This window comes from Schistocerca gregaria, chromosome X (assembly GCF_023897955.1).
Source record: "Schistocerca gregaria isolate iqSchGreg1 chromosome X, iqSchGreg1.2, whole genome shotgun sequence".
Lineage (NCBI taxonomy): Eukaryota > Metazoa > Arthropoda > Insecta > Orthoptera > Acrididae > Schistocerca > Schistocerca gregaria.
This window is the reverse complement of record NC_064931.1, coordinates 408,574,876-408,594,355: the sequence shown is the minus strand read 5'-3', so window position 1 is coordinate 408,594,355 and position 19,480 is coordinate 408,574,876. Positions and strand designations below refer to the sequence as shown.

Sequence of the window (19,480 nt, the reverse complement as noted above, 5' to 3'; positions counted from 1 at the left end):
GACGTTTGCGAATGGTCCTCGCCGATACCCCAGGAGCAACAGTGTCCCTAATTTGCTGAGGAGTGGCGGTGCGGTCCCCTACGGCACTGCGTAGGATCCTACGGTCTTGGCGTGCATCCGTGCGTCGCTGCGGTTCGGTCCCAGGTCGACGGGCACGTACACCTTCCGCCGACCACTGGCGACAACATCGATGTACTGTGGAGACCTCACACCTCACGTGTTGAGCAATTCAGCGTTACGTCCACCCGGCCTCCCGCATGCCCACTATACGCCCTCGCTCAAAGTCCGTCAACTGCACATACGGTTCACGTCCACGCTGTCGCGGCATGCTACCAGTGTTAAAGACTGCGATGGAGCTCCGTATGCCACGGCAAACTGGTTGACACTGACGGCGGCGGTGCACAAATGCTGCGCAGCTAGCGCCATTCGACGGCCAACACCGCGGTTCCTGGTGTGTCCGCTGCGCCTTGCGTGTGATCACTGCTTGTACAGCCCTCTCGCAGTGTCCGGAGCAAATATGGTGGGTCTGACACACCGGTGTCAATGTGTTCTTTTTTCCATTTCCAGGAGTGTATATGTTGGAGATTTAACAATGAATGGACGTACTGCAATCATCTATCTACATTTGCAGTGGTACTCGCAAAGAAGAGGAGTGGCAATTTAGCGATGACACTGAAATTGGGAAGCATGCTGTTGCATTATTGGTCAGTGTTGAAATTACTTTCAAATTTCTAAAATTGTTCGCACTATCAGCTGTGATGCTTATTATTACAATATATCGATGGTGTCACCCCATGAACCATGGACCTTGCCGTTGGTGGGGAGGCTTGCGTGCCTCAGCGATACAGATAGCCGTACCGTAGGTGCAACTACAACTGAGGGGTGTCTGTTGAGGCCAGACAAACGCGTGTTAACAATAACCAAAACGGCGTGGCTGTGCTGGTACTGCGAACGGCTGAAAGCAAGGGGAAACTACGGCCGTAATTTTTCCCGAGGGCATGCAGCTTTACTGTATGATTAAATGATGATGCCATCCTCTTGGGTAAAATATTCCGGAGGTAAAATAGTCACCCATTCGGATCTCCGGGCGGGGAATACTCAGGAGGATGTCGTTATCAGGAAAAAGAAAACTGGTGTTCTACGGATCGGAGCGTGGAATGTCAGATCCCTTAATCGGGCAGGTAGGTTAGAAAATTTAAAAAGAGAAATGGATAGGTTAAAGTTAGATATAGTGGGAATTAGTGAAGTTCGGTGGCAGGAGGAACAAGACTTCTGGTCAGGTGACTACAGGGTTATAAACACAAAATCAAATAGGGGTAATGCAGGAGTAGGTTTAATAATGAATAGGAAAATAGGAATGCGGGTAAGCTACTACAAACAGCATAGTGAACGCATTATTGTGGCCAAGATAGTGCTACAGAAGAATGCTGAAGATTAGATGTGTAGATCACATAGCTAATGAGGAGGTGTTGAATAGGATTGGGGAGAAGAGAATTTTTGGCACAACTTGACCAGAAGAAGGGATCGGTTGGTAGGACATGTTTTGAGGCATCAAGGGATCGCCAATTTAGTATTGGAGGGCATCGTGGAGGGTAAAAATCGTAGAGGGAGACCAAGAGATGAATACACTAAGCAGATTCAGAAGGATGTAGGTTGCTGTCGGTACTGGGAGATGAAGAAGCTTGCACAGCATAGAGTAGCATGGAAAGCTGCATCAAACCAGTCTCAGGACTGAATACCACAACAACAACAACAACAACAACAACAACAATTGATGGTGTCTTTTCCATCTGTTCCATCCACTGGTATACTGTTGATTGGCACATAATGATTGACTGACATCGTTTGTTTGAGATGGAGAAAGAATCTTGGTGGAGGGGCGACACTTTCTGGAGGCGGTTAGCACTGAAACAGTGAACACACACTTTATTTCAATATGAGGAATCAATCGAAACTGAACACAGACTCATCAGCTGTCCTGTCACTGTGACAGATGAGTTTAAATGTAGTGCCCTTAATCACCTTCCGACTTAAATTGGAATGATCACATGTGCAAATCTGCAGGAATGGCAGCAGTTGCAAGAGGCATAGTGACTGCCTAGAAAGTCACGTTGGAATTTTACTGTAACAGACAGGTTTGAAAAAGGTGACTCGTTTCGAGATATGAGAATACCACGGATATGATTCACTAGTGTTTGTGATTATTAAAGGACTTCTTCATAGGATCCAACGCAGGTATGTGGTTGAATGGAAACACTTGTGTTCCAAATTACAGACATCATTTCTACTGAAAAGCGTAGCACATTTTGGATCTGAAAATCTACTGTACATTTCTTATGACCTCAATCAGCATACCATCTACTGTTTGTGATCCTTCTTAATCAACCATCGCCTATAGCCCAGTGGAAATATCACAGAACCTCTGACGTGGCACCGAAACAGAATGGGTTAAAAATATTGGAGAAATATCTAGTGACGGCATGAGGGAGTTGCAAATGCCAGATACATACCGCGTTCTTTGGCCGAATCACTTTCTAAATTCGGTGATTTCATTTCGTGCTTAAACCCATTAACGATATGTAACCGCACTGTTGATCTGATAATATACATGGGGCAGTTACCGTATGTATTAAGTGCCGCGATATTTCTCTGAAAAAACTACTTCATTCGTAGGTAATGCCATACCTCGATTTATAAGTCTTGTATAGAGTTTAATATGGATATCGTTAGCGATACTTTTAAGCACCTATAAAACCAAGATCGCATGTGACAGTAACATAGTTGTCGCGGTCGTGTTATTAACACCTGACGCCCTGTAAGACTTACGTTTCTCTTTCCAAGACACTGTGGTACCACTCACAAGAAAAAAATAATGAAACATGTCCACCAATCGCTGATTTTCGCCGGCCGCGGTGGCCGAGCGGTTCTAAGCGCTTAAGTCCGGAACCGCGCGACTGCTACATTTCGAATCCTGCCGTGGGCAAGGATGTGTGTGATGTCCATAGGTTAGTTAGGTTTAAGTAGTTCTAAGTTCTAGGGGACTGATGACCTCCCATAGTGCTCAAAGTCATTTGAACCGCTGATTTTCGCTCAGTATTGTTTCGTATCGCCAGCAATTAGTTATTGGCGAAGTACTATACTTAGTAGTATGGAATGCGTAATAGGCTCACCTTGAGCATCAGGGTGATATATATATATATATATATATATATATATATATATATATATATATATGTGTGTGTGTGTGTGTGTGTGTGTGTGTGTGTGTGTGTGTTCTGACATATGCAAAGAAAACGTCTGTGCGCAATCTTAAGGAAGTCATGGATTTGACGTCCAATACTGTGATACCAAAGGCAAAAGCATGTCAAGTCATAAGAATGGTACAGATATCTCTATTTCCAGAGCCGCTGCTGTCAACAAGGCAATTTTCCAGTATTTCGCTCATCATCGAATGTCTTCCAATTGAGTTTGCAATGGTAATGTTTAACTGAAAATGAAGTGATCGAATACATATGTAGCCGGTTACCTAGGACGATTCTGTCTGTGGGTGCATGGCGCGCGGCGTCGGTGGCCTGTGGCGGGAATGATCATGTTTCCCGCTAATGGCATTAGCCGTCCAAATGGAAGGATCAGTTGGAGTACAGTAATGTAGCTGACCTAACTGTGTCGCCCTCTGGACGGTTGAATAGCGAACTAATGCTCAGTATGTGTTGGACATCCTTCGTGATCATGTGTGCTCTCCGTGGAAATCTGAGAAAATTCAATATGGACACGTGTTTGCGCTGGACCATTATTCCCTCACATGTAAATTGGATGATCGACTGGTTAGTGGAGGTAGCCTAATTGACATATTTCCCCACCAAAATTTGAACTTCCCACCATTACGTCATTGCGACCTTGCCATATCTATCGCTGCCATCTTGGGCCCAACATCTTTAATAAATTGGCAACAATGCAGAAAAGTGTGACACCATCCTTGCCCTGCTACTGACATTATTAAAGCAAAGGCTTTCTTCGTGGCAGCGGAATCATTCCACGAAATTCCAGCAACTAACTTTCTCCTCCAAATGCGAAAATACACTCCTGGAAATGGAAAAAAGAACACATTGACACCGGTGTATCAGACCCACCATACTTGCTCCGGACACTGCGAGAGGGCTGTACAAGCAATGATCACACGCACGGCGCAGCGGACACACCAGGAACCGCGGTGTTGGCCGTCGAATGGCGCTAGCTGCGCAGCATTTGTGCACCGCCGCCGTCAGTGTCAGCCAGTTTGCCGAGGCATACGGAGCTCCATCGCAGTCTTTAACACTGGTAGCATGCCGCGACGGCGTGGACGTGAACCGTATGTGCAGTTGACGGACTTTGAGCGAGGGCGTATAGTGGGCATGCGGGAGGCCGGGTGGACGTACCGCCGAAATGCTCAACACGTGGGGCGTGAGGTCTCCACAGTACATCGATGTTGTCGCCAGTGGTCGGCGGAAGGTGCACGTGCCCGTCGACCTGGGACCGGACCGCAGCGACGCACAGATGCACGCCAAGACCGTAGGATCCTACGCAGTGCCGTAGGGGACCGCACCGCCATTTCCCAGCAAATTAGGGACACTGTTACTCCTGGGGTATCGGCGAGGACCATTCGCAACCGTCTCCATGAAGCTGGGCTACGGTCCCGCACACGGTTAGGCCGTCTTCCGCTCACGCCCCAACATCGTGCAGCCCGCCTCCAGTGGTGTCGCGACAGGTGTGAATGGAGGGACGAATGGAGACATGTCGTCTTCAGCGATGAGAGTCGCTTCTGCCTTGGTGCCAATGATGGTCGTATGCGTGTTTGGCGCCGTGCAGGTGAGCGCCACAATCAGGACTGCATACGACCGAGGCACACAGGGCCAACACCTGGCATAATGGTGTGGGGAGCGATCTCCTACACTGGCCATACACATCTGGTGATCGTCGAGGGGACACTGAATAGTGCACGGTACATCCAAACCGTCATCGAACCCATTGTTCTACCATTCCTAGACCGGCAAGGGAACTTGCTGTTCCAACAGGACAGTGCACGTCCGCATGTATCCCGTGCCACCCAACGTTCTCTAGAAGGTGTAAGTCAACTACCCTGGCCAGCAAGATTTCCGGATCTGTCCCCCATTGAGCATGTTTGGGACTGGATGAAGCGTCGTCTCACGCGGTGTGCACGTCCAGCACGAACGCTGGTCCAACTGAGGCGCCAGGTGGAAATGGCATGGCAAGCCGTTCCACAGGACTACATCCAGCATCTCTACGATCGTCTCCATGGGAGAATAGCAGCGTGCATTGCTGCGAAAGGTGGATATACACTGTACTAGTGCCGACATTGTGCATGCTCTGTTGCCTGTGTATGTGCCTGTGGTTCTGCCAGTGTGATCATGTGATGTGTCTGACCCCAGGAATGTGTCAATGAAGTTTCCCCTTCCTGGGACAATGAATTCACGGTGTTCTTATTTCAATTTCCAGGAGTGTATTTTGTTGACCGAGCGAGGTGGCGCAGTGGTTAGACACTGGACTCGCATTCGGGAGGACGACGGTTCAATCCCGCGTCTGGCCATCCTGATTTAGGTTTTCCGTGATTTCCCTAAATCACTCCAGGCAAATGCCGGGATGGTTCCTCTGAAAGGGCACGGCCGACTTCCTTCCCCATCCTTCCCTAATCCGATGAGACCGATGACCACGCTGTCTGGTCTCCTTCCCGAAACAACCAACCAAACTATTTTGTTGACACCGACCTACATAGAGAGAAACCATCACCATGATAAAATAAGGGAAATCAGGGCTCGTACGGAAAGATATAGGTGTTCGTTCTTTCCGCACGCTGCATGAGATTATATTAGTAGAGAATTGTGAAGGTGGTCCAATGAACTCTCTGCCAGGCACTTAAATGTGATTTGCCGAGTATCCATGTAGATGTGGAAGTTTAACTTGACCCTTAAAACCACTAAAAATAACTGGTTTCCGAAGTAATAGATTTTCGGACTTTTATTGTTGTCACTTGCAGTAATAAACATAAATTTCAAACAAACATTGAAAAATTATAATGAAGAAGGTGTAGGAGCTCACGATCGATATGAGATTGAGGGGCAGCAGAAATAGATTTCATGATCTGCAACAAAGATTGTGAAGGTGAAGGAGACGAGCCTAGTGACACCGACAGTGAAAGATCGCTAGATGACTACCTCCCTACAGCGTCAATTTGTATGGTATCAGTTTTTCACCCTGAAATAACCACAAAATTAAGGGTTCAATTATTACACCAAGTTTAAAAAACGTCAAAGAAGTTATAGATATATCGATCAAATTTACCGTCACTTCTTAGGAAGACTGGATTTTTCTATTGCTACCGCACTTCGTAAAATGGTATGATTCTGCAATACAAAAAATGTCTGGGCCGACGACGATAGCGAGAAACTACCGCATAGATCAAGTGGGGGGGGGGGGCAAGTCTTCCACATTGCACGCACGTGCGTACAAGCTAAACAGATCACGCCACACGGCAACAGGTACGTTACTGCCTCTGTAATGCTGTATCGCTTCTTAAGCTATGTGTCTGTTGCTAGTTTCTAACTGCAGGCATTGTTATTAAAATAGGGTTCATGGCTTTTCCAATGTCTGTAATAAATGTTAGTGGCTTTTATAAGGGTTGTATTTTAAAACCAAAATTTTCACCCTGCTGCTATGATAAATTGATATGCTGGTTTTTTTACTCGGATTTTAGTAAAAAATGTAAAGTCCTGTTATAACAGACGAAACAAATATCGAAAAATACCGATTATTCAGAACTAAAATACCGGTATCGGTTTTAACCGGTCGTTTTTCCCATCCCTACGCGATAGTTGCGCGGCCTTTATGATCTCAGCCCAAGAAGGTCCACACGCCTCCGTGATTGTCAAAACATACTATAGCCCAGACGCCTGTTCCTCACATCGCAAAAAGATGCAGTGTCTGTCTTTTTAAGTTTTCAGTCATTCTTATAGGTATATATCCTCACAATAGAGAATCAAGTTGAGATTATTTGTCGATAGCACTTATTACCTAGTGTGTCCGCTCCGATAGCTAAGTGGTGAGCGTGACGGATTGCTGTCCTACGGGCTCGGGTTCGATTTCCGGGTGGGTAGGAGATTTTCTCCGCTCAGGGACTGGGTGTTGTGTTGTCTTCATCATTATTTCGTCCCCATACGGCTCGCAGATGGACCAATGTGGCGTCGAATGTAATAATACCTGCGCCAAGGCGGCCGGACCTGCCCCGCAAGGGGCCTCCAGGCCCATGACGCCAAACACTCATTTCCATCACACAGTGTGAAAACAACATAGCCATTTGTAGTTAAAAAAACCATAATTTCTGAATCCATGCTGGTTATGCATCGATAGATAATTTTCTTCGAGGCATTTCACAATGTTCTAGCCGGCCACTGTGGCCGAGCGGTTCTAGGCGCTTCAATCCGGAACCGCGCTGCTGCTACGGTCGCAAGTTCGAATCCTGCCTGGGGAATGGATGTGTGTGATGTCCTTAGGTTAGTTAGGTTTAAGTACTTCTAAGTCTAGGGGACTGATGACCTCAGATGTTAAGTCCCATAGTGCTTGAAGCCATTTGAACAATGTGCTAACACGGTGTGGCCGACGCATCTTTCCAGTCTTTAGGTATGGATCTTTTGTCGAACAAACAGTTGTTCATGATTGGTAAAGAGCGATCGATTTCATCACCATACTCTGAAAGAAACGTAATTGGTATACAGTCTTAGCTGGGAGACTTGCTTATATTAGGCGACTTACGTTCCTTTACTAAAACGAGGGTATCTGCTGTATTTCTGTGGAACTACACGGCTAGACCAAAATATGGGAAAACCGAGGGACATCCATGCTTGAACAAAAATGCAGCACTTGTGCCGTGCCTCAGAACCTTCCAAGTGGCAGTTGTGGTCAGCAAAATTTCCTCCGTAGTTGTGAGAGCATTATGTCGGAACTACGTGAATTAGAAAATTGGCTACTTAGTGATGTTCGCATGATGGGTCCTTCCGTAAACAAGAGAGCAGAAGTGTTTGGGGTTTCAAGAAGCACCGTAAGTCACAACGCGGATGAAAGTGTATGATCGTGACGACCGGTTATTCAAGAGGATTGTAACCAAAAACAACAATTTCAAAAGTCACTGTAGGACTGAATGTCGCACTCGCGAACCTTGTGATCACCAAAACAACACGAAGGGAGCTCCATAACCACGGTATTTAAAGGGCGAACCGAATTCCAAAAGCACTTAGTAGTGATGCAAATGTCCGCAACAGGAAAATATTATGATAAAGACATAAAACGTGGTCTGTAGAGCAATGGAAGAAATTAGTTTGGTCGAATGACTCTTACTTCACACTGTTTCCGATTTCTGGCCGATCTGGCCGAGTTTACATCCCAAAAGTGAAACGTGAAGGGTGTTCGGTGATGATTTGAGTAGCTATACAGTGGTTTTCCAACGGCACTATGAATACTCTGCGCAGTCGCTTTACAACCAAGCATCACGTGACCATTTTGACTGATCACGTCCATTCCAAGGTAAAATGTTTGTTCACTATTGACGATGCTATTTTCCAAGACGACGGGGCTCCTGGTCACACACCTGGCATCGTCAAGGACTGGTTTTGTGAGCGTGAGGATGAACTGTCGCATCTCCCCCGACCATGACGATCACAGACCCCAATATTTTGAGCCTTCTTAGTCTACTTTGGAGAAAAGGCGACGTGATAGCCATCCATCCCCATCATTATTACCTGATCTTGCCACTATTTTGCAGGAGGAATGATATCTGACTCAAATGGTTCAAATGGCTCTGAGCACTATGGGACTTAACATCTATGGTCATCAGTCCCCTAGAACTTAGAACTACTTAAACCTAACAAAGACCATCCAGAATCTGTATATATTCATTCCGAGACAACTAGAAGTTGTTTTCAACGCCAACAGGTTTCCTATACCGTAACAGGGATGGAAACGTTTTGCGCTTTTGGTGTTTCCGTACTTCTTTGCAACCCCTGTATAAGTGCTTCGGAACAGCAAGCGCAGGGCAATTCGAGCAAACATAAGCTCTAGATGTAGAACAATATTGTATCCCTGACAGAGGGTAATGCCTTCATAGACATGCTCCTGTACAATGCACAGAACGGAATGTCGGTTTGGGGAGCAACTTCCCATGCGGCTAGTTTCCACTGTCATCTATCTTGCTACTACAAGAATCATCTTCTATAAAACATTTGTGTCATGAACAGTATACTAAAAATCCTGAACAGTCGGGTGTGAGCATGATTCTGAGGGGGAGATAGCGCTACAAGTTTAGTTTTTTATGTTTTTCTAGAACATTTCGAGACCTTCGGCTTTTAATGAAAATATTTCCCACTACTAAATTAAACTGCCTTAAATATCCTACAAAAAAGGACCCCTTCGTTTTTCCTCTAGGACTGACAGTTCCCTCTTTGCAGGGGCTGGATAAATCTCAATTTATTAAAAATAGTGTTTTAATGGTATAAAATTAACGTTTATTGTTAAATGAAGTGGGTGAAGAACAAATATTAAACGTGTTTAGGACGTATAAGTGCAATAGCATATAAGAGAAAAATTGTGTTATTGGGTAGTTACAGGGTGGAGAGGGTGGCGGAGACTGGAGAGTTGATATGCGAGGGAAGGCAGGTCGTGATTTTGCGGCCATGCAGTTCCTTTATAAGTCTGAACTGCAGAGCGAGCATGTGAGTCCCCACTCTCTCTAGTTACTAGATCATAAAAAACAACTATAGGGTATTTCACAAAGTTATATCAACCCTTCCGCAGTTCGCATTATGAATCACTGGAGACTGGAGATGCAGTGTGCAAACACTTCCGGTGTCGGGCGGCGAGGGAGGGAGGGGGGAGGGGAGGGTTGGTGGGGTGTATTTGCACGAATGTGTTAACACTATATTGAATACAGATATGAATTGCGAAGTGGAATCAGATTACTAACAAAAGAGAAGCTAATGGACAGTTTCTACGTAAATCTCTGCACACTGTTCTAGACTGCTTGAGGGAAAATTGATTCTTTGTCATCCTGTACGGCAACTATAGTGTCCTTCCAGGAAAGGCAACTTCCCCTTCAACAAGTGCCGTTCACTTTTCAGTTTACAGACAGACTGTCCAAAAACATCACTGAGCTTATCTTTATACTGTAAGATGTTTTCAGTTTATTAAATAAGTAATTATTTTAGTAGTTAAATGAACATTTATATAAAATAAGTTCCTATGAACATTGTCTGAGAAATGTTTAATTTTAACTAATTTTGTGAGTGACTTGTGTAGTATTGGTGGGAAAGGGACTGGACTGGTAAATTTGGCATCTTTCTGCTGTCTGTTGTTGACAGCATATTTCAAAGCCATGTACTTGTGTTGTAATCACTTGCTGGTGAATTAGTGGATGACCACAGAGTTACTACACTTCTTTCACCATTAACTGTGTGACTAGCAGACTATAACAATCTCATCAGTTCACGAATTGATGGCACTTACACTGAGTGGAGTCACTTACCACATTTCCACAGAATATCTCGCAAGATGAGTATTAGTATGTTTGATGGAATAGGACTGATCATGTTAAAATCTAGAATGGCAGTTGCACTAATGATGGACTCATGTTGAAATATCTGAAGTTCCATAACACCAAGGCAACCTGCTCCTGTTACAGAGCCAGCTAATGGTCCCTCCTCAGATGTTTGGGTGATGCATTTTCTACCTCTCATTCTGCGAAAAGTATTCCAGCAACTGATAGTGGAGTCAATGAAATCAACATTGTTGAATACATTTTGCCAACACATTACATTACAGAAGTTCTTAAATCTGGCAGACAGCTGATAGCTCCTGCTGTGGAGCTTTTTAACACAATAGCTCATGTAACAATGGCAAATAAATACTCACTTAGTAAGCTGAAAATAGCTCAACTATGTAAACACTAGTTCACTGAAGTTATTTTGTTTACATAGGAAAAATAGACAAGAAATGTTGCCCTACAACATAACTGAGAATCAATTTCCCCTCTAGTAGTGTGGAGAGATTTACGTAGATTATGCCCTTATGCGTTTATTACGTTAGTGTTATTAATAAATGTATTCCATGCCGTGTTGAAGCACATTGTGGAAAATAAACAGACCTGGGCATCTCTGTACATTCAGCCACTAGTGATTCATAAGGCGAGCTGCGGAAGTGTGAAATACCTTGCAGCTGCTTTTAGTGATGTAGTGAGGAATCGCCTGGTCGCTGTTAAGTTTGCAGACGTAAGGAGGACGGAATTGCATGAAAACTATCTGGCGACCTCCCTGCCGTCATGCCTCTAACCTCGACCCCTCTCTTTCCACACCGTTACCCACTCAGAACAGAATTTATCCTTTAATACCGTTATCCTACACTTAGATGTGGCACACACATTTAACATTTGTTCTTAACCTAGTTCATTTACCATTAAACATCAATTTTATACCATTAAAACACTATTTTTAATAATCTGCGATATTTCCATCACCTGCATCCTGGGAACTATCACTTCTAGAGAAAAATGAAGAAGACCTTTTCGGTAGGACGTTTGATGCATTTTAATTCAGTAATGGGAAACATTTTCGATAGAAACCGCCGCTTTAGAGGTATTCAGGAAAAACATAAAGTGGTCTTTACAAGAGCCCCTACCCCCCTACCCCCCACCCCCCACTCTCACCTCACCGGTGAGGATTTTTAGTGTGTTGTTCAGTACGCTTCCCCTACTACTGTACAACAATTCGCAACTACACGAATTTTTTTTCCTCTAGTGAGCAGCCTATACAACCTGCGCATGCCTGCGAAGCTTTCTGGCTAGCACACACAGGGTCCCGTCTAATGGGGCAGATTTGAATGAACGTGATGCAGAGGGTGTAGTTTAGGCAGGAGACGGTTCTGTGATGGTTTTGTGGGTTCATCATATCATGAGTTCTCATTGAGATCACCGTAAACATTAACCGGGGTATTTATTTCAACATTTTTGATTACTAAGTATTGCCTTTTGTTCTACAGCTTCATGAAGAGTATGTTGAGGATACTCCCATCTTCCATGATGCAACAGCAATGTTCATACTACTGCATGCATACGTTCGTTGTTTGATAAACATTCAGGCACCTTATCACACCACAATGGGCCCACTAAATACCTCGATCTGAATCTCATAGAAAATGCCTCGGGTTATTAGAAACAGTGGGTGAAACATTGCAATCAACAATCCCGAAATACGGTAGCTACACGGGATCCAGTCATCAGTGAGTAGCTTCAACTAGTTATGGTATACTGTAAGAACCTTGTGGACTTTTTTCCTCCTCAAATTGAGGTCAATGTCCAGACTTCAGGTATTATAGAGTAACACAGTATTGGCATGATGTCTTCTGGGGGCTGGGGGTGCGTACGGTGGAGGGGGGGGGGGGGGGGAGAGGGGGAGGGGGAAAGAGAGGATTAGTTTTTGTCTAGTGTACTTATTTGGGGTGGCTTTAGCTGCTCACTCCATTTGTGATGTTCCTGCATGGGCACTGTTCGGTTATAGTTAGTACAGGGTAATTCAAAAAGAAAGCACAGATTTCAGTTGTTTACCACAGACAAACTAGAAGGTGGGGCCAATAGAAGTGGCCGGGAGAACAGAGTTCCAGGGCACAAAGGAACACGGTAGTAACCTGACAACAGCAGATGTTGAAAATGACCACCATCTATCTCTTGACACTTCTGGGCAATGTAACTGTCACAAAATCCTGGCGTCGTCGTCAAACATGACCCACAGAAACTGAATGTGTTTTGTGTCGTTTCTGTTCACAAAGTTTTTGGACCTTTCTTTTTTGCGGAGGAAACAATGACACGGATGTCATACTGCATATGCTGCAAAATTGATTGACTCCTCAAATTCACGAATATTCCACTGACTTCATTATTATGCACGAGGGCGCCCCACCTTACTTTCAACTTGAGGTGCAGTGTTATCTTAACAACACCTTCCCACAGCGTTGTATTGGAAGAGGTGTACAACAAGATCTTGTTCAATGTTTTTGGCCTCCGCTTAACCAGTCCTCAGACCTTGCAATTTTTTCTGCAGAGCCACGTAAATGACAGAGTCTTTGTCCCTTCTATGGCAGCTACTCTTCAAGATCTGAGAAATCGAATTGTTGAATCTGTCGATTCAATTAATAGGACCTGTTGATTTGGGTGTGGAATGAAATGGACTACTGTTTCGATATTTCTCGAGCAACTCACGGTGATCACGTTGAGTGTATGGTATAGTGTGTGAGAACATAAAACTTTGAACCTTACACTATCCAGTGACATGCGCAATGTGTTTCTATCTTTCACAGTGTCTGCAATAAACAACTGAAATCTGTTCTTTCTTTAAATGGGAACATTTTAGGTTAGGCTTTACCGTGACTGCTATTGCCATCGAATGAAGCAACAATTTCACCATTACCAGTCACTGTTTATTTATATCCGCAACGCGTTTCGAAGGTTTAAAGCTCCATCATCAGGTGGATTTACCTGTGTTAGTATGATATATGAGTGTGTTGTTACGATTTTGGGGTAAGCAGAAGCAGTATTTCACAACATGGTTTTGGAGAGATTTTTGACTAAACTCTAAGCTTATATCTAAAGACGAAAATAAAATACCTCCAGTGGCCACAGACTCGTTTCTCTGACGTAACACATCACATGTGAAGTGTCATATTTTGTTAGCAAAATAATTTGTAAACAAAATTTGAAAGTTTACATGTGATGTGTTACGGCAGAGAAAAGAGCCTGTGACCGTTGGAAGTACTCTGTTTTACTTGTTTTACTTTCAACTTTCGATATAAGCTTACATTTTAGTCAAAAATTTCCCCAAAACCATGTTCTGAAAGTGTTCCTGTTTCTATACTAAACAGTTATTCCAAAATCGTAACAACACATACACATGTCATGATAACATATGTAAATTCACCTGATGATGGAAGCTTAAACCTTCGAAACGGTTTATGGTTATAAATAAATTGTGACATAATAGTAAACGTATTGTTTCTGATCTTTCTGAATCAATTCTGCGCGCTATACGAGATTGGAATAATAGAGAATTGTGAAGGTGGTTCGATGAACCCTCTGCCAGGCCATTGAATGTGATTTGCAGAATATCCATGCAGATGTAGACAGCAATAGATAGATTCAGACCGCCTAAGATAATAAGAGACGGGACTGATCCACCATGGTACACAAAACACGCCAGAACATTGTTGCAGAATAAATGAATAAACCATGCCAAATTCAGAAGAACGCAAAATCCCTAAGACTGGCTAAGTTTCACGGAAGCTGGAAATTTAGTGCGGACGTCCATGCGAGATGTTTTTAATAGTTTCCACAATTAAACATTGTCTCAAATATGGTAGAAAACCCAAAGAGATTCTGGTCATAAGTAAACTACACCAGTGACAAAAAACGGTCAATACCGTTACTGCGCGATAGCTATGGAAATGTTACCGATGGTGGTGCCACTAAAGCGGAGTTACTAAATACAGTTTTCCGTAATTCCTTCACCAAAGAAGACGAAGTAAATAACCCAGAATTCGAAACCAGAACAGCTGTTAGCATGAGTGACATAAAAGTAGACATATTAGGTGTTGCAAAACAACTCAAATCACATAAGAAAGGCAAGTCTTACGGTCCAGATGGTATACCAGTCAAGTTCCTCTCAGAGAATGCAAACACAAAAGCGCCTTTCTTAGCACTTGATGAAAAGTCTCTTCCTAAAGACTGGAAAGTAGCACAGGTCACAACAATATTTAAGAAAGGAAATAGTAGTAACCCATTGAATTACAGACCCATATCACTGACCTCAATTTGCAGTAGGATTTTGGAGCACATACGGTATTCTAACATAATGAATCACCTTGAAGAAAATGACTTATTGATACATAACCAACAAATTCAGAAAATATTGTTCTTGTGCAACACAGATAGCTCCTTATTCCCATGAAGTAATGAGTGGATTCGACAAGGGATCTCAGATCGATTCCATATTCCTAGATTTCCAGAAGGCTTTTGATACCGTTCCTCACAAGCGACTATTAATCAAATTGCATGCACATGGAGTATCGTCTCAGTTGTGTAACTGGATCTGTGATTTTCTCTCACAGAGGTCACAGTTGGTAAAGATAGACGATAAATCATCGAGTAGAACAGAAGTGATATCTGGCGATCCGCAAGATAGTGTCATAGGCCCTCTGCTGTTCCTGATTTATATAAATGATGTAGGTGATAATCTGAGCAGCTCCCTTAGATTGTTTGCAGATGACGCTGTAATTTACCGTCTAGTAAAATCATCAGACGATCAGTTCCAATTACAAAATGATCTAGAGAGAATTTCTGTATGGTGCGAAAAGTGGCAATTGGCACTAAACAAAGAAAAGTGGAAGGTCATCTACATGGGTACTAAAAGAAATCCGATAAATTTTGGGTATACGATAAATCGCACAAATCTAAGGACTGTCAATTCGACTAAATGCCTAGGAATTACAATTACGAGCAACTTAAATTGGACAGACCACATAGATAATAGTGTGGGGAAGGCGAAAGAAAGACTGCGCTTTGTTGGCAGAACGCTTAGAAGATGCGACAAACCCACTAAAGAGACAGCTAACATTATACTTGACCGTCCTCTTCTGGAATATTGCTGCTCGGTGAGGGATCCTTACCAGGTAGGATTGATGGAGGACATCGAAAAAGTGCAAAGAAGGGCAGCTCGTTTCGTGCTATGGCGCAATAGGGGTGAGCGTGTCACTGATACGATACACAAGTTGGGGTGGCAGTCACTGAAACAAAGGCGGCTTTCTTTGCGGTGATATCTATTTACGAAATTTCAATCACCAACTTCCTCTTCCGAATGCGTAAATATTTTGTTGATACCCACCTACGTAGGGAGAAATGATCATCATAATAACATAAGAGAAATCAGATCTCGAACGGAAAGATTTAGGAGTTCCTTTTTACCATGAGCCATTCGAGAGTGGAATCATAGAGAAGTAGTATGAAAATGGTTCCATGAACCCTTTGCCAGGCACTTCTACATCTACATTTATACTCCGCAAGCCACCCAACTGTGTGTGGCGTAGTGCACTTTACGTGCCACTGTCATTACCTCCCTTTTCCGTTCCAGTCGCGTATGGTTCGCGGGAAGAACGACTGCCGGGAAGCCTCCGTGCGCGCTCGAATCTCTCTAATTTTACATTCGTGATCTCCTCGGGAGGCATAAGTAGGGGGAAGCAATATATTCAATACCTCATCCAGAAGCGCACCCTCTCGAAACCTGGACAGCAAGCTACACCGCGATGCAGAGCGCCTCTCTTGCAGAGTCTGCCACTTGAGTTTGCTAAACATCTCCGTAACGCTATCACGCTTACCAAATAACCCTGCGACGAAACGCGCCGCTCTTCTTTGGATATTCTTGATCTCCTCCGTCAACCCAATCTGGTACGGATCCCACACTGATGAGCAATACTCAAGTATAGGTCGAACGAGAGACGCGCGGGATTAGCCGAGCGGTTCGAGTCCTCCTTTGGGCATGGGTGTGTGTGTTTGTCCTTAGGATAATTTAGGTTGATTAGTGTGTAAGCTTAGGGACTGATGACCTTAGCAGTTAAGTCCCATAATATTTCACACACATTTGAATTTCAATTTTTCGAACGAGTGTTTTGTAAGCCACCTCCTTTGTTGATGGATCACATTTTCTAAGGACTCTCTCAATGAATCTCAACCTGGTACCCTCATTACCACTAATTTTATATGATCATTCCACTTCAAATCGTTCCACGCGCATACTCCCAGATATTTTACAGAAGTAACTGCTACCAATGTTTGTTCCGCTATCATATAGTCATACAATAAAGGATCCTTCTTTCTATGTATTCGCAATGCATTACATTTGTCTATGTTAAGGGTCAGTTGCCACTCCCTGCACCAAGTGCCTATCCGCTGCAGATCTTCCTGCATTTCGCTACAATCTTCTAATGCTGCAACTTCTCTGTATACTACAGCATCATCCGCGAAAAGCCGCACGGAGCTTCCGACACTATCTACTAGGTCATTTATATACAGGGTGTTACAAAATTGTACGGCAAAACTTTCAGGAAACATTCCTCATCACAAATAAAGAAAAGGTGTTATGTGGACATGTGTCCGGAAAACACTTAATTTCCATGTTAGAGCTCATTTTAGTTCTTCCACCTACGCTCAATGGAGCACGTTATCATGATTTCATACGGGATACTCTACCTGTGCTGCTAGAACATGTGCATTTACAAATACGACACAACATGTGGTTCATGCACGATGGAACTCCTGCAAATTTCAGTCGAAGTGTTCGTACGCTTCTCAACAAGATTCGGTGACCGATGGATTAGTAGGGGCTGACCAATTACATGGCCTCCACGCTCTCCTGACCTCAACCCTCTTGACTTTTATTTATGGGGGGCATTTGAAAGCTCTTGTCTACGCAACCCCGGTACCAAATGTAGAGACTCTTCGTGCTCGTGTTGTGGACGACTGTGATAGAATACGCCATTCTCCAGGGCTGCATCAGCCCATCAGGGATTCCATGCGACGGACGGTGGATGCGTGTATCCTCGCTAACGGAGGACTTTTTGAACATTTCCTGTAACAAAGTGTTTGAAGTCACGCTGGTACGTTCTGTTGTTGTGTGTTTCCATTCCATGATTAATGTGATTTGAAGAGAATAAAATGAGCTCTAAGATAGAAAGTAAGCGTTGTGAGGAATGTTTCCTGAAAGTTTGGCCGTACCTTTTTGTAACACTCTGTATATTGTGAAAAGCAATGGTCCCATAACACTACCCTGTGGCACGCCAGAGGTAACTTTAACGTCTGTAGACGGTGCGTTCTGTTTGCTAAAAACTCTTCAATCCAGCCACACAGCTGGTCTGCTATTCTGTAGGCTCTTACTTTCTAGAATGAAATTTTCACTCTACAGCGGAGTGTGCGCCGATATGAAACTTCCTGGCAGATTAAAACTGTGTGCCGGAGCGAGACTCGAACTCTGGACCTTTGCCTTTCGCGGGCAAGCGCTCTAACGGCTGAGCTACCCAAGCACGACTCACGCCCCGTCCTCACAGCTTTAATTCCGCCAGTACCTCGTCTCCTACCTTCCAAACTTTACAGAAGCTCTCCTGCGAACCATGCAGAACTATTACTCCTTACATTGTTTATCAGGCGACAGTGCGGAACTGTATCGAACACCTTCCGGAAGTGAAGGAAAATAGCATCTACCTGGGAGCCTGTATCTAATATTTTCTGGGTCTCACGAACAAATAAAGCTAGTTGGGTCTCACACGATCGCTGTTCCCGGAATCCGTGTTGATTCCTACAGAGTAGGTTCTGGGTTTCCAGAAACGACATGATACGCGAGCAAAAAACATGTTCTAAAATTCTACAACAGATCGACCTCAACATCTGCTTGACGACCCTTCTTGAAGACTGGAACTACCTGCGCTCTTTTCCAATCATTTAGAACCTTCCGTTCCTCTAGAGACTTGCGGTACACGGCTGTTAGAAGGGGGGCAAGTTCTTTCGCGTACTCTGTGTAGAATCGAATTGATATTCAGTCAGGTCCAGTGGACTTCCCTCTGTTGTGCGATCCCAGCTGCTTCTCTATTCCTTCGACACTTATGTCGATGAATAAGTGTGAATTGCAGAGTAACCGTGTAGATGTGGGTGTAGAATCTGTACGTACAGAAACTCCTCGATATCAGACGAGTGTGTGTGCAGGTTGGCGTCCGGAGGGTTCATCCCGGTGGCGATGGAGTTCGCAGCGGAGCTGACGTACCCAGAGCCGGAGAGCGCGTCGGCGGCGTTCCTGACGGCGGCGGGGCAAAGCGCGGGCGTGCCCGTCACGCTGCTGCACGGCTGGCTGCTCGAGGCGGCGGGCCACGGCTGGGCGCACGCCGCCCTCTGCGCGCAGCTCGCCGCCGGGCTGGTGCTCACCGCCTGCGTCAGCCCGGACCTGCGCCGCACGCGCGCCTACCAGCGCCGGCCGCCGCACACGCTCGTTCAATAAATACTCACATCCTACAGCGTACTGTCTCCTCCTTCGCGCTATAAATACCCCTCGTACCCTCGTCGGAGTGGAGCATCTGAATGCAGAGCAGTAATTTGCAACAATGCCCTATGTACTGTGCAATGAGGTGACAAAAATCGTGGGATAGTGATAAGCACATATGTATACATAGATGTAGTATCACGTACACAAGGTACAAAAGGGCAGTGCATGGGCGGGGCTTTTGTTCTCAGGTGATTCATGTGAAAAGGTTTCTGACGTGGTTATGGACGCACGACGGTAACTGACAGACTTTGGACGCGGAATGGCACACTACTGGCCATTAAAATTGCTACACCAACAAGAAATGCAGATGATAAACG

At 44.5% G+C, this 19,480-nt stretch overlaps 1 protein-coding gene across 3 annotated transcripts in view; it reads left to right on the top strand.

Annotated features, from left to right (window-relative positions):
• Positions 1-19,210, top strand: part of LOC126297755 (uncharacterized MFS-type transporter C09D4.1-like) — a 64,386-nt gene extending 45,176 nt beyond the window's left edge. For all 3 annotated transcript variants that reach the window (XM_049988929.1, XM_049988928.1, XM_049988930.1), the window contains one exon: positions 18,830-19,210. In XM_049988929.1, coding sequence (XP_049844886.1) covers positions 18,830-19,118 — 289 coding nt within the window. In that variant the 3' untranslated portion in view covers positions 19,119-19,210. The remainder of the gene's footprint in view (positions 1-18,829) is intronic.
• Positions 19,211-19,480: the final 270 nt, after the last annotated feature.